This window comes from Phocoena sinus, chromosome 16 (genome assembly GCF_008692025.1).
Source record: "Phocoena sinus isolate mPhoSin1 chromosome 16, mPhoSin1.pri, whole genome shotgun sequence".
NCBI lineage: Eukaryota > Metazoa > Chordata > Mammalia > Artiodactyla > Phocoenidae > Phocoena > Phocoena sinus.
The window spans coordinates 22,548,129-22,573,468 of record NC_045778.1 but is presented as its reverse complement, the minus strand read 5'-3'; the positions used below and the strand labels follow the sequence as shown (position 1 = coordinate 22,573,468).

At 49.1% G+C, this 25,340-nt stretch overlaps 1 protein-coding gene across 1 annotated transcript in view; it reads left to right on the top strand.

Annotated features, from left to right (window-relative positions):
• LRRC20 (leucine rich repeat containing 20) overlaps positions 1-25,340 on the top strand; it is a 66,038-nt gene that overhangs the window by 27,372 nt on the left and 13,326 nt on the right. The window contains exons 3-4 of the mRNA XM_032609295.1: positions 8,006-8,155; positions 18,671-18,838. Of these exons, the coding sequence (XP_032465186.1) occupies positions 8,006-8,155; positions 18,671-18,838 (318 nt within the window). The remainder of the gene's footprint in view (positions 1-8,005; positions 8,156-18,670; positions 18,839-25,340) is intronic.

Below are 25,340 nucleotides of genomic sequence, written 5' to 3'. Positions count from 1 at the left end.
GGGTCCCCCAGGATGCAGGGCTTTTGGTACTAAAATTGGGATTGTCCCAGGCAAACCAAAACAAGTTGGTCACCCTACTGGAATCTTTGCATTCCGATTCTTTGCACTCCATCATCTCCCCCAAATGACCTTGGACGATTGGCCTATCAACACAGGCCTCATTTTCCACCTGTGAGGGTAACTCATGATTAATACATAAACAGCGCCTGCAACTGTGCCTGGCACATGGTCAGTACTCGTGATGCTAGCTATGCCTGTTTTTTTTAGTTGAATGAGAACTTTGAGATCACCCAGCCTCCATCTGGTTCAGGAATCCTCTCAGTGGTGACCCTGCCTGATGACCCCATGACGCTGCACTTACTTCCTCACGTGGAACCTTTTCCTTATGACTGCTGAACTAGCCCCCGTCCTGTCAGCTCTGAGGACCCATAGAGAATGGGACTCTCGGTGACATCCCATGGCTCCTGGAGGATGACTTGCCTGTCTCCAGCCTGGGTCTTCTCTTCCCTCGGTAGGGTTCCCCTCTCCCTTAGTGGGACCTGGACCCCCAGCTACATCCTGGCTGTGTCTTCTGGAAGTTGTGCTGTCTGCCCTCGTGAGCATTGGACTTGGCTCAACCCCGGGGGCTTTTCTCTACTACACACAGGCGTAGTGGGTATAGAAGGTGCCCATCCTTTGAATTAGACCTGGAGAAGAAGTTCCTGAGGACAAAAGGCTCATGAAGAAGGCTGCAGGGCCTGTGTCCCCAGATCGCAGGTGCTGAACTGGAAAGGCCTACAAGAGTTTGTAGCCAAGGCCCTGGTGTCCCATTGAGCTGCTCAGCAGAGACTCTACTTTCTCTGGCCTAGAGACAACTGGGCACATTCTTGACTCAGTGGGGCAGGATAGCAAAATGGTTATTACCCCTGGCTGCCTGATCAGCCTAACCTGTATCCAAATCTTACTCCCCTACATTTAGCTGAATGACCTTGGGCAAGTCACTTACTTGCAGTTTTCTCATGTGTACAGAGAGGATAGTTCTGACAGCCTAGCTCACATGAAATAGTGAGTGGTGTTATTTATGGTTATTATCCCCACCCCACCCAGGGAATGGACATGAAGTGTTTTGCTCCATCTGTACAGATGGGAAGGTGACTGGGCAAGGTCTGGGTACCTGGATCTCCGTATTCTTTTTTTTTTTTTTAATTAATTAATTTATTTATTTATTGGCTACGTTGGGTCTTCGTTTCTGTGTGCCGGCTTTCTCTAGTTGCGGCGCGCGGGGGCTACTCTTTGTTATGGTGTGCAGGCTTCTCATTGCGGTGACTTCTCTTTGCTGTGGAACACGGGCTCTAGGCACGCAGGCTGCAGTAGTTGTGGCGCAGGGGCTTAGTTGCTCCACGGCATGTGGGATCTTCCGGGACAAGGGCTGGAACCCGTGTCCCCTGCACTGGTAGGCGGATTCTTAACCACTGCACCACCAGGGAAGCCCCCTGGATCTCCATATCCTTGACCCAGGGACCATGGAGAGCTGTGCCGGAGATCACAGGCCTGTCCTCCCAGTTGGGATGGGAGTTCACAGGCAGTGTTAGTGGCTGGTGACGTGGCCTGGATGGGGGTGTTTGCATCATATCCCAGCAGGGCACTTTGTAGGAATCCTTGGGGGCCTTTGCCATCAGAGGCAGCCAGACTGTTCTGAGCAGGAGCTCCATGGTGCACACTCCTACCCGAACACCAATCAAAGGATGGAGGGAACAGATGGAGTCCCCAAGAACAAAAAAATCATAGGGAAGCCACAGGGCACAATGCGGAATGGTGCCTGGCACACAGTAGGACCTCAGTAGTTATTTGTGGAAGATAAATGAAAGCAACAGGTGTGGATGCATTTTGGGCCCTCAGCCCCCAACCCCCCCAGATGCCGGGCCACATGCTTCTGTGACTGTGTCGGTGGGCAAGTGAGGCTGCAGAGGCCATGTGTTGCTTGCGCTGGGGACTGGGAGAGTGGGGTGGTGTACAGTTGGGATGGCGTGTGGGCAACCCAGGTGGGAGGAACAAGGCTGTGGGCTGGGCGTTTCTGAGCTGATCTCCTCTGGAAGACAGCTGCTTTGAGGATCCTTGGAAGTAACCTGAGTGGTGTTATGTCTCTTCGGCCTTCATCGTGAGCACTTTCTTTCCCCACTTTGGGGAGCAGAGTTCATTATATGATTCTTCAGTAGTGCCTGAGTGCTGAAAGTGCCAACTCGTAACTTCGACTTCAGTCCAGTACAGAGAGCTACCGTCTTTCTTTCATGGCTCTGCCTTCTCTGTGTCTCAGATTGATGAGGAGCTGGCTGGCTTCAGTTTATCCTTGAATATGTCAGGTTATTTTTTCCAATAAAAGCTATTTTTATGATATGTTTATTTTTCTATTTTAAAAGTAAAGCATCACCATATATACTTAAAATATTTTTATGCAGATAAATAGTGGTACTTATTTTGTACAAAATAAACAAACAGCAGGACTATAAATAGTAATAAATTGCTCAAATCCTTTGTAATAACCATTTAACATTCTGGTTATTTTCCTTTTGGTCTTCTTTCCCAGGCATGTATACTTTTGTACATAGTTGGAATTACTGTGTGCATATAATTTTTATATTCTGCTTAAAAAAAAAAACACCTAAATGCTATAACTTGAACTATTAAACAAGAAAAAGGGCTTCCCTGGTGGTGCAGTGGTTGAGAGTCCGCCTGCCGATGCAGGGGACACAGGTTTGTGCCCCGGTCTGGGAAGATCCCACATACCGCGGAGCGGCTGGGCCCGTGAGCCATGGCCGCTGAGCCTGCGCGTCCGGAGCCTGTGCTCCGCAACGGGAGAGGCCACAACAGTGAGAGGCCCGCGTACCACAAAAAAAAAAAAAGAAAAACAGTGAACAGTCATAGGTTGATAATATTATTTAGGGACCTCTACCAACACCTAGGGGGGTGATGGAGTGGGTGGAATGCCAGAACTCCAAATAGAAAAATAGCAAGAGACCTGAACAAGATTTTCCACCAGGGAAATAAAAATGGTTAATTAACCATAAAAGATAATCAGTCTCATGAAAGCAAGGGATACCATTTCCCCTGATCATATTAGCAAGGATTTTTTTAATGATCCTCTTACTTGTTGGCTAGAATATATGTAAATTGGTATAAATATCCTGGAAAGCAGTTTGGCCACACATATCAGTGGCTGTATATTTATTTACTAATTATATTTTCTCCCTGGTGAATATCTATCATCTGTTGGCCTTTTTTAAATTGAGTTACATTGAGCATTTAAAATAATCAAGATAACAACTTATGTATCCTATTTATAGATCCTTTTTCACAATCTGTTACTTGCCTTATTTTCTTCTAAGCATCCAGGTGTTTCATATTTTTTTATAGTTAGGTTTGTTGATCTGTTCCTTTGTGATTCTTCAAGGCTCCTCGGTTGAGAGAGTCTTCCTCACTTAAGTGGTTGTATAAGTCTGTTTACTTCTGATTTTTTGATTTCATTTCAAAAAATATTTAAAGTGCAATTTTATCTAGAGTTTTTTTTTTTGATTCTTAGGTTAATTGAGAGTCTCTTTCTCTTATTTTCCCAAAATTGTTAATTGGTTATTCTGACATCAGTTATTAATCCTTCCCTTCCCTAATTTATTTGTGAGGCCTCCATTTTAGTGTTTATTAAACTATGACATATTATTTATGGTCTGTATTTTCTGGACTATGGATCTGTATTTTCTTTCTATGTAGTTACTGTATTTTCTTTCTACGATCTAGTTTTCCTATTACCCTCTGTTTTAATTACTGCCGCCTTATAAAATTGGTTATCACTCCACCTTCTTCTCTTTTAGAGAGTCTTGCTTGCTTATTCCCTAGTTGAAATTTAAAACCATTTCATCAAGTTTAAAATAAACTTTTTGGGCTTTGAGTAGGAATTGCATTAAACAATCTGTAGATTAACTTCTTTAAAAAATCACTGTTATTTCAATATTTTAACTTGTTGTCAACGAATGCTATATATCTCCATGTACAAACCCATTTTTATTTATTTTTTACTTATTTTTTTTGGCTGCATTGTGTCTTTGTTGCTGCACACAGGCTTTCTCTAGTTGTGGTGAGTGGGAGCTACTCTTTGTTGCAGTGCACGGGCTCTAGGTGCACGGGCTTCAGTAGTTGCAGCATGTGGGCTCAGTAGTTGCAGCGTGCAGGCTCAGTAGTTGTGGCTTGCAGGCTCTAGAGCGCAGGCTGAGTAGTTGTGGCGCACGGGCTTAGTTGCTCCGTGGCGTGTGGGATCTTCCCAGACCAGGGATCAAATCTATGTCCCATGCATTGGCAGGCAGAGTCTCAACCACTGAGCCACCAGGGAAGTCCTCCCATTTGTAAAAATATCTTTGTGAACCTTTCTACTTTTTTTTTAATCTTTTTTTAAAATAGATCTTTATTGGAGTATAATTGCTTCACAATACCGTGTTAGTTTTCGTCGCACAACAAAGTGAATCAGCCATATGCATACACATGTCCCCATATTCCCTCCCTCTTGAGCCTCCCTCCCATCCTTCCTATCCCACCTCTCTAGGTCATTGCAAAGCACCCAGCCGATCTCCCTGTGCTATGCTGCTGCTTCCCACCAGCCAACTATTCTACATTCGGTAGTGTATGTATGTCGATGCTACTCTCACTTCGCCTCAGCTTCGCCCTCCCACCCCATGTCATCAAGTCCATTCTCTATGTCTACCTCTTTATTCCTGCCCTGCAACTAGGTTCATCAGTACCGTTTTTTTTTTAGATTCCATATATATGTGTTAGCATACGGTATTTGTTTTTCTCTTTCTGACTTACTTCACTCTGTATGACAGACTGTAGGTCCATCCACCTCACTACCTATTAGAGAAATGCAAATCAAAACTACAATGAGGTATCACCTCACACTGGTCAGAATGGCCATTATCAAAAAAGCTAGAAACAATAATTGCTGGAGAGGGTGTGGAGAAAAGGGAACCTTCCTACACTGTTGGTGGGAATGTAAATTGATACAGCCACTATGGAGAACAGTATTGAGGTTCCTTAAAAAACTACAAATAGAGCTACTTTTCTTAATATTGGTCAGATATATTTTCTATTATGATTCTCTTTATATTTTATATTATACTGCTGTTTAGAATAGGATCCTAAAAACTATATTTATTGCTGGCATATAGGCAATTCAATATTATTGAATTTTGCACTTTTAATTAGCCACTTTGCTGAGATCTTTTTAATTTGTGTACTTTGTCAGATGCCTGCTTTGTTGAGGTTATGCAGTCATCTCATCTCACATGCACTTAATAACCATTTTGTCTGTTTCTAATGTTTATGCTTTCTATTTCTTTGGCCAGAACTTCTAAGACCATATTCAGGGATACCGATGATGGAAGGCATCCTTATTTTGCTCTTTGTTTTAAAGGGAAAGCTTCTGACGTTTTCCTTGATGTTGTTCCTAGCAGGTCTGAGATCTGTTGCTTTTAGCCAAAGGGGCTGTTGTGATTCACAACCACAAGACTCCTTTCTAGACCTTTGTGCTTCTGGCACCAAGCACTAGGGGGCTCATTGTTTGGAAGTGTTTGCCCTTTCAAGAGTCCTCAGCTTGCCCCAAACTTCAAGCCTACAGAGCTGGTCTAGTTCCAGCCCTTGATCTCTTTTTACTGAATGTCTGACCTCTGGGCATTCGTTCTTCCCGGCAGGACCTTGCACTCTCTTCTGTAAACCCTACTTGCTGATATAAGAGCCAGGTACCTGACATTGGACTGGTACACAGGGCTGGGGTCACCTAACATAGCCCTGGACCAGAGCAAGCAGTAAAGACACTTCTTTTCTTTTTTTTTTTTGGCCACGCCACACGGCTTGTGGCATCTTAGTTCCCCGACCAGGGGTCGAACTCAGCCCCCCTGCAGCGGAAGCTTGGTGTCCTAACCATTGGACCAACAGGGAATTCCCTAAAGACACTTCTTAACAGGCTGTCCTGCCCCTATGGTTCCTCAGTCTTTTGGACTTTTGCCCTTACCCCCTACCTGTCCCCTTTCTTTCCTTAAACCAGCTTAATGAGGTCACCAGTAACCCTGCCCTGCCCTCCAAGCCTGGTGGACCTCTGCTGACGCTGTGCTCTGGGGGCCTTCCCAGTCCAGTGGGAAAGCGGACACAAAAGGAGGTTAATACAATACAGGATGAAGAGGTCTCATTTACACCATATGAGACTCAGAGGCTGGAGCTTAGGGCCGTCAGGGAAGGCTTCGTGGAGGAGGTGACATTTGAGCTGGTATTAGAGCCAGAGTAGAAATTCTGTGAGGCAGATAAGGGAGAAGGGCTTAAATTTTGATTATTTCTATAGACTTTGCATTATTGTTGCTGTTCAGAATAAGATCTTTAAAAACTGTATTTTATTGTTGGCATATAGGAATATTATTGAATTTTGTATATTAACACTGGAACAATCTTCAAAGGCTTAGAGGTGCCTGGGGAAGCCCGGCCTCTTTGGGGAAAAGACAAGAGTTTGTTGAGAGATGGGGCAGTGCTGTCTGAGTTGATGAGTGCTCCTGATCGGGGTTGGGGGGGCAATCACCAGTAATGGGGGTGATCCAGGAAGATTTCCAGAAGAGGTGGGATGGGAACTGGCCTTGAAGCATGGAGACAATTTGGGTAAGGTGGGAAGGGGAGAGCAAAGTGGAAGGTGAGTAGGGAAACAGCATTTGTATTTAGCATTCCCACTACTTATCTGCCAGGCACTTGGTTAGTACATATTATTATATTTACTTTTCCTGACAGCCTTGCTAGGTAGACAACGATACCCCCATGTTACAGATGAGAAAACTGAGGCTCAGGAAACTTAAGTGACTTAGATGAGCTGGACAGTCTAATTTCTGAGCCTCCATGCTTTCAGTGTCTCTCTGCTGCCATATATATGAAACAGGTTTATTGAGATATAATTCACATACCATACAGTTTAGGGTGTACAATTCAGTGATTTGAGTATATTCACAGGGCTGTGCAACTATTACCACATCCAATTTTAGAACATTTGCATCACTCCAACAAAGAAACCCCTCACCCCTTCGTTGCCATCCCTCAATACCCCCAGCCCTAGGTAACCACTAATCTACTTCCTGTCTCTGTACATTTGCCTGTTCTGGACATTTCATATAAATGGCCTCATACAATATATTGTCCTTGGTGACTGGCTTCTTTCATTTACCATAATGTTTTCAAGGCCTGTCTATGTTGTAGTATATATTGATACTTCATTTCTTTTTATTGCCAAGCAATATTCCTTTTTATGGATACACACATTTTGCTTATCCATTCGTCTATGAGTGGACACATGGGTTGTTTCCACTTTTTGGCTATTATGAATAATGCTGCTGTGAACATTCTTGTGTACTATTTTGTGTGGACACATGGTTTCATTTTTCCCAGGTATATACCCAGGAGTGGAATTGCTGGGTCATACAGTAACTAGGTTTAACCATTCGAGGAACTGCCAGACTGTTCTTCATAGAGGCTTCCCTGCTACCTCTTAGACCTGTCTTCAGAGTGACAGGATGGGGAAGAAGGTCATACCACAAAGTCCGTGTGAATTGCCTGTTTTCAAAGAAGTAGACTATTATAAAGTACTCTTAAGACCCTGGCTTCGCCGTTGAGTCTGATGATCCTGGAGGGACTTGTGGATCCTTCAGGGCCTCAAGCACACGGCTGTGAGTGCTGGTCATCAGAGCTCTGTCTTCTGCATTCCAGCTAGCAGGCTGTGCTGTTAGAGAAGGTGCTAGAATAAGCTGTTAGGTTCAGTGTGTGAGACTGGGACAAGTGTGATGAATGGTGATGAAGGCTCTTGGAGGAGGGACAGCAGGGTCTTGAGCCTGGCACAGGGGAGCCAGGTAGGAGACAAAGGAGGCCGGGAGGAGATACAGGGTCGGGTCTGTGGGGTTTGGGGCGAGTCGATGGGCAGCTGTGGCTGCTAACTGTGGTCTTTGTCCTTTGGCTGCAGACCTGGCCGAGTGCAAGCTGGTTTCCTTCCCCATCGGCATCTACAAGGTCCTGAGAAATGTCACCGACCAGATCCACCTCATCACGCTGGCCAACAATGAGCTCAAGTCCCTCACCAGCAAGTTCATGACCACGTTCTGTCAGCTCCAAGGTAGGCCCTGGTCAGCTGAGGCCAGGAGAGCATGCTGACCCTCATCCTTCAGGCTCCGACCCTGTCTAGGGAACGTCACCAGGGCTAGTCCTTAGTCAGCTAGTCTCAGGAAATCATTCCCAAGGGGAGGCTCTAAGGGTGGACCTGTGTCCTCTGGAAATCTCTAAGTGCCACTCCTGCCTCTAGCTGGCTGTGAATCAGATTGACTCATGGTCAAGGGTGTGGGTCCCAGAGTGATTCTCTTGTTTTGAACAGACCAGTAGAGTATTTGGGGTCCTGCAGCTCAGGAGTAGTTATTTTTTGGTAGACTTGAACGAGCCCCCTTCTGACTGCCATGCCCCAACCCCCCTGCAATCTAGCACTGTTCTCCCATGTTGCTTTCTCAGTTCAGGAGTGACAGACGCCAGGGCTGTTGTTTTCTGTGCTGTGCACACGTACAGCAAGCAGACACGGGTGCTCGGCAGGGAGGTGGGCAGGAGGCTGGCAGGTGGACGTTGTAGATTCATCTGAAATGGCTCCTCCAGGTGGACAAGCAGGCGGCAGTGCCCGCTCTCCACTCTCCAGGTAAACCCTCCATCCTTCTGCAAGAGTCCACTGCCACTCAGTGACCCGTGGGATGGAGTTGCAGCCTGGGCGCTTGGTGTGTGTTCGTGAAATAGTGGGGTGGGAGAATTGGGGAGGGCACAGGGGGCACAGGAGAAGTGATTCCTGACTTCAGGAATTCTCTATCCGATAGGGGCATGAAAGGAGTCTAAGAGCCTGTTTAGAGAAACCAATATGTAAAGTGCTGATGGTACCTGAGGGACTTGAGAGGAGCGTTTTGTTTTTTTTTTTTTGCGGTACGTGAGCCTCTAACTGTTGTGGCCTCTCCCGTTGCGGAGCACAGGCTCCGGACACGCTGGCCGAGCGGCCATGGCTCATGGGCCCAGCCGCTCCGCGGCATGTGGGATCTTCCTGTACTGGGGCACAAACCCGTGTCCCCTGCATCGGCAGGCGGACTCTCAACCACTGCGCCACCAGGGAAGCCTGAGCGAGGAGGATATTTCATGCAGCTTCCTACAGGAGGTGCGAGCCCTGGGCGGACTCAAGAGGGAAGGGGAGAGGTGTGAATTGGCAAACCCAGTGCAGGGACAGGAAGCAGCTTGGACAGTGGCTCAGGAGGGAGCTACAGGCAGGACCTAGACTGGGCGCAAACACAAGGGCAAGCAGGAGGGATTGGTCTATGTTGTCGTTTCTGACCGAAGCTCACAAAGCTCATTGCGTTTGTGCCTAAAAAGCTAAAGTGCTTATGTTGTGGGTGGAGGGGATCCCAGGGCAACACGTGTTTCCCCAGGGGCACCTGTGGGTGCTTTTGACCAGGCCCACTTTTCCCGTCCTTCTTTTTCTGGTGGCTGCTTCTTTACACAGGTGAGACGGGTCCTCCCAGCTGCCAGGGCCCTTGGACCAGCAGCTCTCAGCCTGGCTGAAATTAGAATTACCTGAGGAGTTTTTCTACAAACATCCTTGCCTTGGCTCTACCCCAAGACCAGTTGAATCAGAATGTCTGGGTGTGGGCCTGGGCCTAGGTATCTGTTAACATCAATATCAGTCGTTCTAAAGTGCTGGCAGCCAAGATTGAGACCATAGTTCAGGGGTTATAAACACCAACGCTTAAGAGACTAGCATGTAGGTAATGAGTGACTCAGATTGGGCATGGAACAAGAGGGAGTGGTGGGGACTGTGGCCACCTGCTACAGGCCCTACTCAGTTTCTGCCAGATGTGCCACGGGATCGTTCTGATAGTTTTATTCAGTTGAAGCTGGAAAGGTGGATATTTATATGAATTTTATCCATTTTTACTTAATTTTTATTTTAATCTGGAAGCCAATAGAACACATTTTGCACATTTTGCAAGCCTCTGGGCCACCAGTTGGGAGAATCTCCCATAAAATATTAGAGCTGTCACTGCCATCTCACCTCACGGGTGGAGAAGGAAGGTCAGGGTGAGAAGGCACTCGTCCGGGCTGTCAGAGCCGTACACCGAGGTCACCCACCCTGCAGCCAGGGCTGCCTTTCCAGGCCACGTGCGTGAGCTCAAGGGCCTGGAGAGGACTTGACATGGCAGTGCCTTGTGGGATAAGCAAGTAGGCCCTCTCCAGGGACACAGCAGCGAGTGTGGAGAAACACACTTAGGGCCCCTGGATTCGTGACGCATCATGATACCCTTCCATCAGAAGTCTGTTGAAGAATGCCGTTTGAACCCCCTCCCGTGCTCTGGTGGCTCCTGGCTCCCCCGACGCCACCTCCAATTACAAAGGCAAGGCTGTCATGTGCCCAGTAATTGGATTTCACAGAGGCAGCCGTGGACGAGGGTTGGTGACCAGGCAGGGAGGGGCTGGAGCTGAGAGACCCACCTGGCTCTGGACCCCAGCCTTTGTTTCTCTTTCAAGTAAAAAAACCCTCTCCTTTTATGTGTGGAGAGGAGACTTGAATAGGCTGTGCTGGGCTCCGCACTGCCTATAGCGTCGTCTCCTAGATATTTTTTTTTTTTTTTTTTACATCTGTATTGGGGTATAATTGCTTTACAATGGTGTGCTAGTTTCTGCTTTATAACAAAGTAAATCAGTTATACATATACATATGTTCCCATATCTCTTCCCTCTTGCGTCTCCCTCCCTCCCACCCTCCCTATCCCACCCCTCCAGGCGGTCACAAAGCACCGAGCTGATCTCCCTGTGCTATGCGGCTGCTTCCCACTAGCTATCTACCATATGTTTGGTAGTGTATATATTCTTGACAGAGTGGGTATATGCTGCCTTGGTGCTGGGGAGAGAGCCACCTGCTTGCTCCCTGACTGCCAAGTTGTCTCCTGTGGGTACCCTGGGGACTTTCTGCTGCTGGGGTCACGGCCACCTCAGAGTTGGGTGGTCTTTAAATGATTACATCCCATTGATCTCCTTCAACCGTCTTATGGCGGGAAAAATGGAATCTGTCCAAAGGGCACATCGGTTCTGCGGAGAGTGGATCCTGAGGTCTGGCTGTGGCTCCTCTGGCCCCTCTCCTCCTGTGTTCCCATCTCCCCACTTCCTCCAGATGCAAGTCATTCAGCTCTTCTTATTGAGTGTGTCCTGGGCCTGCCAGGCTGGAGGTGTGTAAGACACACCTGCAGAAATAGACAAAGACCGCCCAAATGAGAACCAGCGGAGGCTGTTCATTCAGAGTTCGCTCTAGCCAGGGTGTCAGCCACTGTCACTTGCTTTTGGCAGAGACTCAAAGGCAGGCAGAGGAATGGGAAAGCTTCGTAGTGGATGAAAGGGAGAAGGCTTCAGGTGGGCCTGATGGCAGGCTATTGGCCTGGGGAAGCTGGAGGCGGGGGCGGGCCAGCCAGCAGCAGGGCCTTCTATGGGATTGGCTAGGATGCACATCTGGCTATCTCTGGTTGGTCCTGAGTGGGATGTTGGGACAAAAATTTAGGGAAACTGTCGGTTAGTAATCAAGTCCCAGCCATCTGGGGCCAACTGTTACAGGGGGTATTCCTTGGCTTCCTGGACTGTCGATGGAGATAGTAGTCTGACTTCCTACAAGCCTGACTTACAGAAGACTAGCTTCCTGGGCTGGCTGCTTTACTAATGGTTTGGTTTCTTGGGCAGGATGCTTCAGGTTATGAGTCCCAGTTCTATTTTTATACTTGGTCTGGCCATTGTCTGTGTGTATATTCAGTCTCTCACAGCCTGCCTTTCAACTCAATTCATTAGTTCCTCCTGAGCATCTGTTTAGGGCCGGTGTGAGCATGAACAGGAAATAACAAGAAAGCCCAAATTTGCTGGGCACTTAGCCCCCGCCAGCTCCACACTGAGGGTTTTACACGCGTCATCTCATCTAATCCTCATAGCACCGACGTTTGGGAAGGATAAGGAAACCAAGACCTAGACCTGGTCCTTGAGGAGCCCACAGTCTCTCAGGAAGGCAGGTGTAGGAGCAGACAACCACTTTATAATGTGAGGGCGCACTTACTCAAAGTCTGGTGACTCTGTGAGGTCAGTCCTCTTATTATCCTTGTTTCACATGAGGAAACTGCGGCACAGAGAGCCTAAGTAACTTGCCTGAGGTCACACAGTGAGAGAGAATAGGGTCAGGACTGTGGGTCCAGATCCAGAACTCCTTTATAAACTACTAATGGGAGTAAAGTGTATGCACAGTTTTGCAACTTGTCCCTTTTACTTAGCAGTATATTTTAGGAACTGGTTCACGTTGGTAGAGTAAGAGCCACCTACCCTTTTCATGGGGGGCAGAATGGCTAGTGCTTCATTTTAGTCTGTCCCAGACTCCTCGGTTAGAAGAGTTTTCTCACCCCTTCCCTCTGTCCACCCAAGGAGTGGATGTGTGGCTTTCGGAAACTTCTCTTCTTTCCTCTCTGTTCCCCGTGGGCAGCAACTGTCTCTGTGTGAAGAGTCTGCAGTGCTGAGTATGGGCCACTTGAAGGACAATTATTGTTCCACCTGACCCACTGACTCTGCCCTGCAGGCGGGCCCTTGCAGGTAGGAAAGTAATTGCTCATTGATGCAGTGTCGCAGCCAAGGTGCTGATTGACCCTCAGTGGGCAGGTATTTTTGGAGTTGGCACATTCCTTTACCACCAGGCTGCGTAATTACTGCAGGCCAGCCTCATCTGTCCCTTAATGTAATCAGCTGGCCTTGTCTCCGCTGGGGTCAGTCTGAGGCCTCTGAGTCAGCGCTGACAATTGTCCAAGATAAGGATGATGAGGAAGTAATAAGGGAAACTTGGGGAAGGAGAGATCCATTTAGCAGAGTCCAGAAACCACAGCTCAGAAGGGATAGTAAATAAGGGGATGTCATGCCTGGCTGCTTTCAGGCTGGGGACAGTCTTGGGAGTGGGATGGAGTAAGGTCTTCTCCCAGAGACCCTGTCCATCCTGGGAGCCTAGGTTGTTTGACTCTGAACCTTGGTGTAAGAGAGCAGGAAGAAACATCTGGAGCTCCCCTAATACAGCCACGCACACAGCCCCCTCCGCCCTGCGACAAGAGGGCAGCGAGACCCTGGGCATAATTGTGAAAGTCTGATTGACTTTCCTGCAAGCCATGTGTCCCAGCTGCATCTACCTTCTCTTATTTTATCTTTTGACTTCTGCCTTTAATGATAGCTTTCAGGGTTTTTTTCCACAAAAAGCTCCATAATCCAGTAACTAAGTCTCATGGATCTTGTACCCCTCTAACAGAAACAGTGCTTTTACTTTTCAAAGATTATCCTCTTCATGTTCAAGCATAGGGCTGAGCGTCTAGTAGGTGCTTAATAAATATGTGTATTGTGCCGCACGTCCTGCTTTTCACAACACTCTCGACTCATTCTCACAGCCCTGCTGTAAATGGGCAGGGAGGGCTTTCTCATGGAGGCTGTCCAGGGAGAGGATGGTCCCAAGGACACATGATGAGTTAGATCAGAACTAGGTCCTCCTGGGTTTTCCCCCATCGTTCATTCACCACTAAATAAGCAGGGATTTGCTGAGTTATCTACTCTGAGGACAGGTGCTGCAGGGATTGGAGGTGCAAAACCGGAAGAAGCAGGTGGCCGGAATGGCCCACTTCTCTTGGGGAGGTTGGCTGGGGTTCACATCCTGGTTTGGGGGTTGGGAGAGGAAGGTCAGATTAACTGGGGGAGAGGTTGGGGTTTGTGTGACCTTAGGCAAGTTATTTCATCTCTCTGTAAATTGGAGGTAATGGGTTATAGTAAAATTAAAATGATTGCGTGTAAACTCCAGAGAACAAGTACCTGGAGCATAGTACTGCTTATTAGATGTTAGCCATTATTATTCGGTTTTGGTCTAAGCCCCGGACCCAGTGCGGCTGGGTATCCGGCCCAAGAGCGCTTTCCTGGAAATCCTTCCCCACCCAATCCCAGCACTTCAATACTTTCTTAATGCAGCAGGAGCCTGACTAACTAGAGTGGGTTGACACTGCCTTTCCAGAGCAGATCTGGGCTCCCTTTGAAGCTCAGTAATGGAAAGCTCTCCCTTCCTTCCCAATTTCAACACAGCCCCTCTGATTACCCTAATGCAGCCAAGGAGCTGAACACCAAGGGTGCAAGCCCTGCCTGCCCAGCCGTGACTCCCTCTGCGCCTTTTGCTTTTCAGAAGTGCTTCTGAGCTGGGCGAGAGGCCGCCTTTCAGGCAGATTCAGCTTCTCCTCCTTGCAGCTGAGCATCTCCTTAGAGCCTGCTGCTGAAGAACGGCTGGACTTTAGAGAGCAGCCTTCCCTGGGAAACGAGATGCTGGGCAGGGGCATGATTTTATATCCACAAGTCTCAATCTTGAGAGTAATGATCTCCAGGGAAGGAAACACAAAGCAATGACTTGGAAAGCTGCCTCAGCTTTACTGAGTGAAAAAAGCAGTTCTCAAAAGTGTATATAGTCTATGATTCCATTTGTTTTTTAAAAACAATATGCATCCATCCATCCATCCATAAGCATGTACATAGAAAAATATAGAAGAATGAATACCAGACAACAGTGGTTCTGGCGGGGGGGAAACACGCAGGATTTTCATTTTCCTTTGTTCCATATTTTTGTGATGTCTCTGTTTTTACAGTGAGCTTGCATTGCTTTTATAAGTAGAAAATGCATTTAAAGTGAAACAAACTGCAGCAGTCAGGATAGGCCAGTTTTACATTAGGAACAAATAATTTCAAATCTCAGTGGCTTCAAAAAACAAAATGTTATATTTACAGTTGGGATAGCATTGGGTTTCTGTTACGGTTATTGGCACTGCACACGTGCCTGCGGGCTAGGCGACCTGCTGCCTTCAGTGGTGATGGAGGACTGGACCTGAATTTTCTCAAGAAGATAACTCGGCACAAACAAGGCCCAGGAGGGCTATGCACAGAATGGGGAAAATATTAAATCAGTGAAAACAAAAATCTCCCTTGGTGATAACAAATTTCAGCAAGAGCATCTAATTTTAAGCAACGCATCTTTCTGAAGCTTCTCCAAGACAAACTAGCTAGCTGAGCAGCCTTGTGTGTGTCAGGGTGTGGAGAATCAGTAAGTGGCATGGATAAAATTACGGACCCGGGAGCCACACTGGTCTGAGGTCAGAACCTGGCTCTGCCATTTCTAACGTCCTGATCTGTAAAACGGGATCCATTCTACGCAACTTCAGTGGGTCATCATAAGGATTAAGTTGAGGTAAAACATGGTAAACACTGAAAAGAGGGTACTAGCGTGTGGTGAGTGCTCAGGACGGTTCACTCTCTCTGTCATTCTGTAGCAGGCCCCCCCGTGTAGTCATGTCCAGACCCTGCCTGCTCCTCCTGGGAACACTGACCTGAGGAATCCAGGCAGAGCTTGTCAGGAGGATCCCTTGTACTTTGGGGATGGACCACCTAGTGAGCAAATAGTCTGTAATTTGATAGGAGTGAAAGTTGCCCTTTTCCAGAATGGGGTCCAACCAGATGGAATCAAGCTGGAAAGTCATGAGGGGCAAAAGAGCTCCGGAAGAAGAGTCTGCTGTTCAGAGTGGTTCTTGAGCAAATACTTCTGGAGCAGGAATGCCTTGTTTGGCTTGGACTTTTAATTAACCTCACTGGGTGAGGGAGCAGTCTTGGCTTTCTGACACCTGGGGTGTCAGAAGGTAGTGAGTTCTCGCTGGTTTGTAAAGTTTGGAAGAGTAAGTCTCCCATGGGTCTGTCAGGCTCTGAGCCTGGGCAGAAAGGGTCCCTGCCCTCCTGCTTCTCCCTCAGCCCTGAGAGGAGCGGATGTGATCATACAAAAGCCTCGGGATAATGTTCATTGTAGCCGCACACAAGGGCAGGAGATTTGCAGAGCCTTTGAGTCATGAATGCAGCAAGACAGAGACGTATAGGAAAGCTATTGAACATCAGGGAAAGAGACCTGGGAGGCCACACTGAACTTTCATTAAAAAGACAACCCTCAGAATGGGAGAAAATATTTGCAAATGAAGCAACTGACAAAGGATTAATCTCCAAAATTTACAAGCAGCTCATGCAGCTCAATAACAAAAAAAACAAACAACCCAGTCCAAAAATGGGCATACGACCTAAATAGACATTTCTCCAAAGAAGATATACAGATTGCCAACAAACACATGAAGGGATGCTCAACATCATTAATCATTAGAGAAATGCAAATCCAAACTACAATGAGATATCATCTCACACCGGTCAGAATGGCTATCATCAAAAAATCTAGAAACAATAAATGCTGGAGAGGGTGTGGAGAAAAGGGAACACTCTTGCACTCTTGGTGGGAATGTAAATTGATACAGCCACTATGGAGAACAGTATGGAGGTTCCTTAAAAAACTACAAATAGAATTACCATACGACCCAGCAATCCCACTACTGGGCATCTACCCTGAGAAAACCATAGTTCAAAAAGAGTCATGTACCAAAATGTTCATTGCAGCTCTATTTACAATAGCCAGGACATGGAAGCAGCCTAAGTGTCCATCATCGGATGAATGGATAAAGGAGATGTGGCACATATATACAATGGAATATTACTCAGCCATCAAAAGAAACGAAATGGAGTTATTTGTAGTGAGGTGGATGGACCTAGAGTCTGTCATACAGAGTGAAGTAAGTCAGAAAGAGAAAAACAAATACCGTATGCTAACACATATATATGGAATCTAAGAAAAAAAAAAAAGGTCATGAAGAACCTAGGGGTAAGATGGGAATAAAGACACAGACCTACTAGAGAATGGACTTGAGGATATGGGGAGGGGAAAGGGTAAGCTGTGACAAAGTGAGAGAGTGGCATGGACATATATACACTACCAAACGTAAAATAGATAGCTAGTGGGAAGCAGCCGCATAGCACAGGGAGATCAGCTTGGTGCTTTGTGACCACCTAGAGGGGTGGGATAGGGAGGGTGGGAGGGAGGGAGACGCAAGAGGGAAGAGATATGGGAGCATATGTATATGTATAACTGATTCACTTTGTTATAAAGCAGAAATTAACACACCATTGTAAAGCAATTATACTCCAATAAAGATGTTAAATTTTTTAAAAAATGATAGCAGTTAGATGAAAAGCTTTTTGGTTTCCCGACTGTGGAGATGCCTGCCGGCTGATTCCAGGCACATCTTCCCAGCAGGATGTGCAGACTGGGCTTCACATAGAAGTGTTTTCAGCCTCCCCCAGAGACTCTGCTTCCTGAAGGTTCCACCCAGACCTGCCCTGATGTTGGTGTCTGGATGGACCCCTCCCCAACCCCACTTTCCTGAGGAAATGGGACTGTCATTCCATTCCCCACTTCCCTCCCTTATCTGTGAATCTCAGGGAACATGGGGAACTGCTAGGTGCGTGTGCCCTGGGGCAGGTTACTTGACCTCTGTGAGCCTCCGTGCTCTCATCCATCCATAAATTGGGAGAGAAATCTGTTGGGAGGATTATATGAGATTTCATGAACGACTAATACATTGCCTGGGACATTGCATCCCTCGTTAAATATTCACACCTGCCTCTCCTGTTGCCTCTGTCACCAGCCCCTTTGTCCCATGTTTTGTGACCAGCGTCGAGTCATCCAGGTCATCTCAATCCTGGCTTCCCTGCCACCTGGTGGTGTGATCTTGGGCAAATTGCTTAATCTCTCTGAGCCACCATTTCTGGTTCTGTCGAATGGAGCAGAATAAGATAAATCTTGCAGAGCTGTTCTGAGGATCAGATGAGACACTTAGCATCAGCTCCTGGCAGTGTGTGGGACTCAGTGTAGGCCCCCCCAAAATGAAAAAGAGAGCTCTCGTTACTACTTCTTTATGGGATGCAGAACCACGCAGGAGTCCAGCAAGATGATGTTGTATGACTTCTCCTGTGATGTGTCTCTTTGCTCGAGATCATCCCAGAGGACATTCCAGCACCAGCGCAGCCAGGGCACAGACCCAGGTGTGAGTACTGGACCTGCAGGAGCAGAGAGCTGCAGGGGCCTGGTCACAAAGGGCCTTGATTGCCTAGGGAGGAGGTCCTGGAGAGCCACTGAAGGTTTGTGAGCTCAGGGCTGCGCTCATGAGGTTATAAAGGTCCCACTGTGCAGCGTTGATTGGAGAGGGACTGGAGGCAGGAAGCCAGGGAGGAGGCTGCCAGAGTGGTCCAGGTCAGAGGGACCGCTTCTGTCCTAGGGATGTGTTTGGGGGGAACAAAATCGAGGGGCAAGCCTGATTGAGCCGCAGTAAGGAAAGCCTCTCTGGTCATTCTGGATGCCTCAGTTCAAGGATGTGATGGTCCCTAAACCCGCCTTAGGAATGACCCCAGATGTGCCACCCTGAGCAGGGGTGAGAGACCTCTGCTGGGCAGAGCCTTCCATTCCAAAGCCAACAGCCGGGAGCCCAGCTGGAATGATGGGTGGCAGTGGTAGGGGTTATCCCCCCTTTTGCATTAATATGGAGTTCGCCCCTTGGGGGGCTTCCTTCCTTGCCGCCTTCCTGGCCCAGGAGGCCAGCAGTCACTGTGGTCTCTGGGTTGCTCCCCTTCCCCCCGCTCCTTACTCTTCCTCCCCACCTGGCAGAGCTCCACCTGGAAGGGAACTTCCTGCACAGCCTCCCCAACGAGGTCAGCACCCTACAGCACCTCAAGGCCATCGACCTGTCCCGGAACCAGTTCCACGACTTCCCTGAGCAGCTCACCACCCTGCCTGCGCTGGAGACCATCAATCTGGAAGAGAACGAGATCGTGGGTGAGTGGACCCAGCCCACCAGGCCCCTCACCTCCCTTTGCGTGCAGAGCCTCCCCTGAGCTCCCTTTCCCGAGTGAGGTTCACAGAGCCTCACAGGGCACAAAGCATGGGCCTCTGGACTCAGAGTTTCATAGACAAGAGCGCAAGGTTGGGCTTTCTGGTCTGAGATTCCCGAGTACAGGGCACTGAGCCTAGGAGGGTAACCATTACGAGGCCCTGCCACCTGCCAGGGGCCAGGTCAGACACTTGCTTTCACCTGGCAGGTAGAAGCTCTTGGCTTTCCCCACAGCGAGCCCTGAACTGGCTGGGCCACCTTGGGCCACAGGCGCTCCCTCTCGCGTCTTCTTCTGCCTGCCTCAGGTGCCTCTGCGACCCTTCAGCTGGGACCCTCTATGCATTGACTCCTGGTAGAGTCCTCAGCTCTCCCTCGCTGGCGTCACAGTGAGCTCTTTGCCATTATTAAGCAGGAGCCACTAGGCAGAGGTGTTCAGAACAGTGTCTCTGTGCCTCCAGTACAGATACGCTCCCCCCAGGGAACCAGAGGGTCTTCCCGTCTGGGTTGGAGATGTGCCTCCTGCAGACAGCAGATCCCAGTGAGCTGGGTTCCTCTGAGGTGGAGGAGGGGTCCCTCTCTTCCTTTTGTAGCAGTTACATACCTGCCGGTCTCATCAGGACCTGAGCACCACCCCCAGCTGCTGTCTAACCTCCCCAGAGAGAGCCTGGCACTCACAGGGTCCTTTCGCGCTCCTCCTCGGCCCCTCCTGCGGCTGCCTCGGTGGGCTCTGGAAGCCCACCTGCAGCCCCGTTTCGTCCTCTCTCACGTTGCCTCTAATGTTGATGGTTAATAATAACCCCCTTCAGTTATGCTTTTATTTTCATAAGCTCTTTCACAGCCATTTTGCCATTTGATTAAAAGGAAGAGGTCTCTGGTGGTTTGGAGCTGCTCGATGAAGAGCAGCCTGCCTTGTGCGCCGGCGAGCGTCCCTTCTATCAGGGATGCCGCCTGCAGGGCCCTGGCCCTGGCTGAGTGGGAGGTGGGACCAGCTAAATTCTGAACGTCTGGGTCCATCCTTTTAGAGATGAGTAAACTGAGGCTCAGAGAGGTTATGAGAGAGCATCGGGTGGCACAGTGAGACCACAGAAGCGCCAGGATAAGAATACATGATTCTAAAACTCAGCCCTGTGCCTGGAGTGGGGTTCCCTTGCCTGGCCTCTGGGAAGGCCCTGGGGGTGGGCTCTGGGTCAGTCTTGCCCGTGCGTTGGCCCCCCTGGTCACTTGGGCCCTTCTTCTGTCTTTAAGCGGAAGGAGCATGCCCAGAAGTGCCTTTTCACTGCACAGTTCTTCCTCCTGTGCTGTCCTGACCACCCGGGGTCTCGCCCTGAGCTCTTCACTCTCAGCCAGGCTCTCCTTGCTGGGCCCTTCCTCCTCCACCTCTTGTTCTTGGAGGCCATTCCTGATGCCTCCACCTCCTTCTGCTGCTTATCTAAATGGGGCAGTAACCAAGCAGGGGCTACTTCAGGCTGATACCAAGACCAGAGCTGGGTGGGTAGCTGCAGGCAGGCAGGTCAGGACAAGTATTGGCCATTGGCTTCCCCACTTCCTAACTGCAGCTTTGAAAGACTCACGTTCCCTCTCTGAGCTTCGGCTCTTCTCAGCTTCCAAATGGAGTTTCTCCCCACCCTCCCCAACTCCCCACCCCAGAAGGTGGCTTCCCTGCGCCCCCAGCCGGAGAACTGGCTGCGTGGTCTATGCTGGCTGCAGTACGAGAAAAAGTGGGAAGTACAGGGTGGCACAGATTCCCTAATCTTTCCCCTCCCACAAGGCCGACAACATTCCTTAGCCGAACAGCTCCCAGAGCAAAGATCGGCGGTTTTGACTTCTTCTTTTGTACACATATCTCTAACTTTCTGCAGAGTGACAGTAATAACTCCACACGTGGAAGCATCTTACAGCTTACCAAGAGTGCTCATGTGCAGGCCCAAGGCAACAGGGTGATCATCCCATTTGATAGATGTGGAGACTGAGGCACTGAGACATTCCCCCGGCCTTCATGGTCAAGTGTCTGTTGCACACCTGACCAGGTAAAAGAGACATCAGCCACTGGCTGTGTATCCCAGTCAGTTCGGTCTGTGACAGAGCCCCCTGCTGCCCAGCCTGGGCCCGGCCTGGGGGACATGGAGATGTCGGGGACTGCCCCTGCCTTCTAGTTTTCCCCAAGTGTCCAGCAGCTCCTCGAGGTGCTTGGCTGATCTCAGGGCCTTCCCCATTGCGGGATGCCTGGGTGTCCTCCCCCAACCAGGTGGAAAGAGGGGCACACGGCGGCAGCTATGGTTCCCTTGCAGGAGGGTCCTCACTTTTATTTTCTACCTGTCTCCAATCCATCCTAGTTAACTGCTTGGATGGCTTTCTAACTCCCAAACCAGCGGAAGGCCAGGCCACAGCCTGTGCAGCCCAATTGGAGGAAACAGAGCCGTAATCACAGTGAAGAAGGTGAGGGCTGAAAAGTCCTACATTATGGAAATAGCTTTGCACTCGTCACCAGCTGTAGCCGATCTCCTGCAGGAGCTCATGGGAATAAGTGTAGTTAGAGCTTAGGATGCCTTAAGAATGGCTTATTTTTCCCCTTTAGAGCCCTCAGAGAGGATTGGAAAATTTTTTAAAAAATCGTTTTTAAAGAAATAAATTGGGTTGCCTTAAAGCTTTAGTTCGGTAAGTAGAGAACAAGCAGCTCTGAAGCAAGCCCCCAGGTGCATCCGAAGGTGCCTCTGAAGGGACCTTCTCAAAAGATGCCTCCAGCAAGGCCTCAGGAAGGCCTGGAAGTTGCCGAGGGTGGCAGCAGCATCTTGTTTCTGAACAGTGCCGCTGCCCAGTCTTCCTCCACTCTCTGGACCACGATGTAGGGAGAGGAGAGAGGGCTCCGGTCCATGGACGGGAGAAGGCACAGGACCTCATCAGGGTATGCAGGCTGGGAGAGAGGCAGGGACACTGCCCTCTGTTTTCTGGCCCAACCGGCGGTGGGCAGGGCGGGGAGGGTGCCCGTCCTTGGTGCTCACCAGTAGCTGAATGCCCTCAGGTCAAGGATCTGGGTTAGCATGTGGCGGCCTCGTTGCTGCCGCCTTGTACGGACAGTCCTCCAGTCCGTGTGTGTGATGTGGCCTCCCTGTGCTCTCATCTCTGGAGCCACCCTGCTCCCTACCCCCACCCAACATGAGTGTGGTGTCCGCATACAGCGGGCGCGCAGCTGGTTGGGAGCACAGTACAGAGCAGGAATTCCAAAGGCTCCAAGGCCCTCCGAAATGACTGACACATAATAGGGCAATAAGTTGTGAAACCAGCATGTGCTGGAGTACATCACCTGTAGCATGGTACATACTGCTTTGTGACTTTTTATTTTAGTTTTGCAATGTACCCGCACAGATATAGGTACTGGGTCATGCTGTAAAATGTATTTTTTTTTCTTTTTTCTTTTGGCCTCGCCACGCAGCTTGTGGGATCTTAGTTCCCTGATCAGGGATCAAACCCACACCCTCGGCAGTGAAAGCGCGGAGTCCTAACCACTGGACCGCCAGGGAAGTCCTAAAATGAATTTCTTACAGTGAGTCATGATGAAAAAATATTGAAAGCCGCTTCCATGAGTTGTCCTGCAGAGATTTGGGGTCTGTGCTCAGCCAGCCAGCTCCCTGTCCTTCAGCTCTCACCCCTCAACTACGCCACACTCTTCCCTCCTCTCATCTCCACCCGCGTCTCTGTCCATCGTGGTCGCCACCACTGCATCCTCAGGGTGACTGGATGGTGAGGGTGTCGTGAGGATAGGCAGTGATGCCTCGGCTAAGGGGATGAGCTCTCCTCTCACCCAAGTGTGGAGCCAGGTAGATGACAGGTTCAATGCCATCTGACTCTTTATCTCCACCCCATCCCACTTCAGCCACCCTGCACGGCCAAGCTCTCAGTCTAGAAGTCCTGCCTCATGTCTTACCATTTTCTCTGCCTTTGTCCTAAGCCCCTGAGTCTGTAGGTCTGGGCCTGGTTCAGATGAACAGGAAGTGGTGCAGGTCACAGGCCTCTCCTCCACCTGCCCAAGCTGGGCCCTGGCACACGCATATAGCAAGTGCCCCCATCCAGATGGGAGGCTTCCTGGGTCCTTGGGGACAAGCCTGCCAGGCACTTCCGAGAGGGAGAAAAGGGTTTGTAGCTTAGAGTATTTATTCTGACAACAGTGACTTACAAGTTTCTGGGATGTGGGATGGTCCTTATATTTTCCAAACCAGAAGGAGCCTCTGGTATATGGAAGCTTCTGAGTGTGTATAAACAAGACTGCTTGGGGAGAGAGAGTCTCTGCAGAAATAGGGGCGACAGAGATGAATGAGATGCAGGTCCTGACCTTAAGTTGCGTACAGGCTGTAGGGAAAGTCTGAGTGGGAGCGGAGAGTAAACTACAAGATAAGACATGGTCAGAAGTGCTGAGGTGCCAGGGGGAGGCTCCCAGGCAGAGGGTGGCTGTCCACGTGTCCTTGTGAGGTGGGGTTCCCCAGAGAGCCCTGGAAAGGCTTTGGAGGAGGTAGAAGCATTTGGTCTGTGAGTGGTGACATGGGCAGAAGATGGGTCACCCATCCTGTTAAAACCAGGGAGTCAGTTCTTTACCCCAGCAACCATCACACAGGCCTTGAAGGTGGGTGTGGGAGCAGCGTTCACTCCTAAGAACTTATAATTACTCGATGCTACAGAGCAATTCAACACGTTCCTGGAACATGTGGGGTGAAGGGGAGACCAAGTACCGATGTTTCAGAGACTTCGTTTTGCTTAAGCAGGAGACTATTTTGGTTAAGCTAGAATTTAACTTTCCGTTAAAAAACCCACCCTCTATTTGCTGGGTTTTTTACCCCATGCAACCACTGTTCCAGAAAGAACGAGAGATCATAGGGAAACAAAAGCTTGTTAAGAATTTAACAAACAAAGCAATAGCACTTTTAAAAGGAAAAGTGCAGATATCCCCTGCTTTTCCAAAGTTGGCTTTACACCACTTCACTTTTACGAAAGACCTGCACTGGTACCTGTTTTCTCTAATCAAGGAAATCCGAAGAGGATTTACACTTTTATGAAAAAATAGGAAAAGCGCAAATCGCATTCAGCATTTATTTTGCAGCGAGTGTTAACAGAGCAAGTTTGTGCCCCGGGCAGAGAGAGTGGCCCTGCCAAGCTCCTTCCCCAGAACCACATCTCAGCATCAAGCCGCCATGTGCTTTATCTCAGTTTATTTTGTGTGTCCGTTAATAAGATGTGTCTTAAGGTAATTGCTTCTTCACTTTATGCCATTTCTGCTTACGAAAGCTTTTATAGGAATGCTCTACTTTCAGATAGCAGGGGACATCTGTACCTGTATCACGTAGGGATGCTTTGGGCTGCATTTACTTAATTCTGTGTTCATACAGTTTCACTTCTTACTGTCAAGGCCAATAGTTCTCAGAGTGGGGGGAGCCCAGGACCAGCAGGATCATCTGAGAACTTGTTAGAAATACATATTCTTAGGCTCCTTCCCAATCAATCAATCTGATTGATTCTCCTCAATCAGAAACTGGGGGAGTGGGGACAGACAGCAATTTGTGCATCTTTTTTTTTTTTTCACCGTGCCACTTGGCTTATGGGATCTCAGTTCCGGACCAGGGACTGAACCCGGGCCACGGCAGTGAAAGCGCCGAGTCCTAACCACTGGGCCACCAGGGAATTCCCTAGCAGTTTGTTTTAATAAGTTCCCCCCGCAGGTGATGCGGATGCATGCTGAAGTTTGAGAACCCCTTTCGAGGCTCTGGCTTCTCAAAGTGTCATCCACAGACCAGCAACAGTGTGGGCATCACCTGGGAACCAGTTCGAAATTCAGAACCTCAGGCTCCACCTCCAACCTCCTGAAAATCAGAATGTGTACCTGAGCAAGACCCCCAAGTGCTTTCTATGCACAGCAGGGCCTGAGAAGCGCAGGGCCTTTTCCTAAAGCACCAGATGCCACCTCCGGGCTGCTGACTGTGCTAATGGCCGCACCGTCCTCCCAAACACAACTGCTCCTTAAGCCTCACAAATTTCTCAGGGTACCCGAGGTTTCCACAAAGTACAGGACCCTTGTCCCCTGGGCTACAAGGATGGTTTGGGGGCACTGTGGAGACTTAGAGGGAGCACACCTGGCCCAAGGGGGCACCTGTATCCCTGCCACAGCCCAGTGTATCACTGGGAGCCCAGGCCCTGTATCACAGCAACTTTTTCCTTCCCTGGGAAGGCGGGGGAGGGGCAGATCCCTCCAGGGAGCCGCAGCTTCACTCTGGTCTCCATCAATAGAAGAGATTCTCCAGGATATCGTCCCTTAGCGTGGGGCATAAATGCCCACTAGGACCTCAGGATTGCCCTTTCCTGACATTGACATCACTGTTCCACCCTGTTTCACAGACTAAATTGATAAGCATCACAGGGGCAGAGAGATGTGGCTTTATTTCACTTTGGGGCTCTACCAAGCTG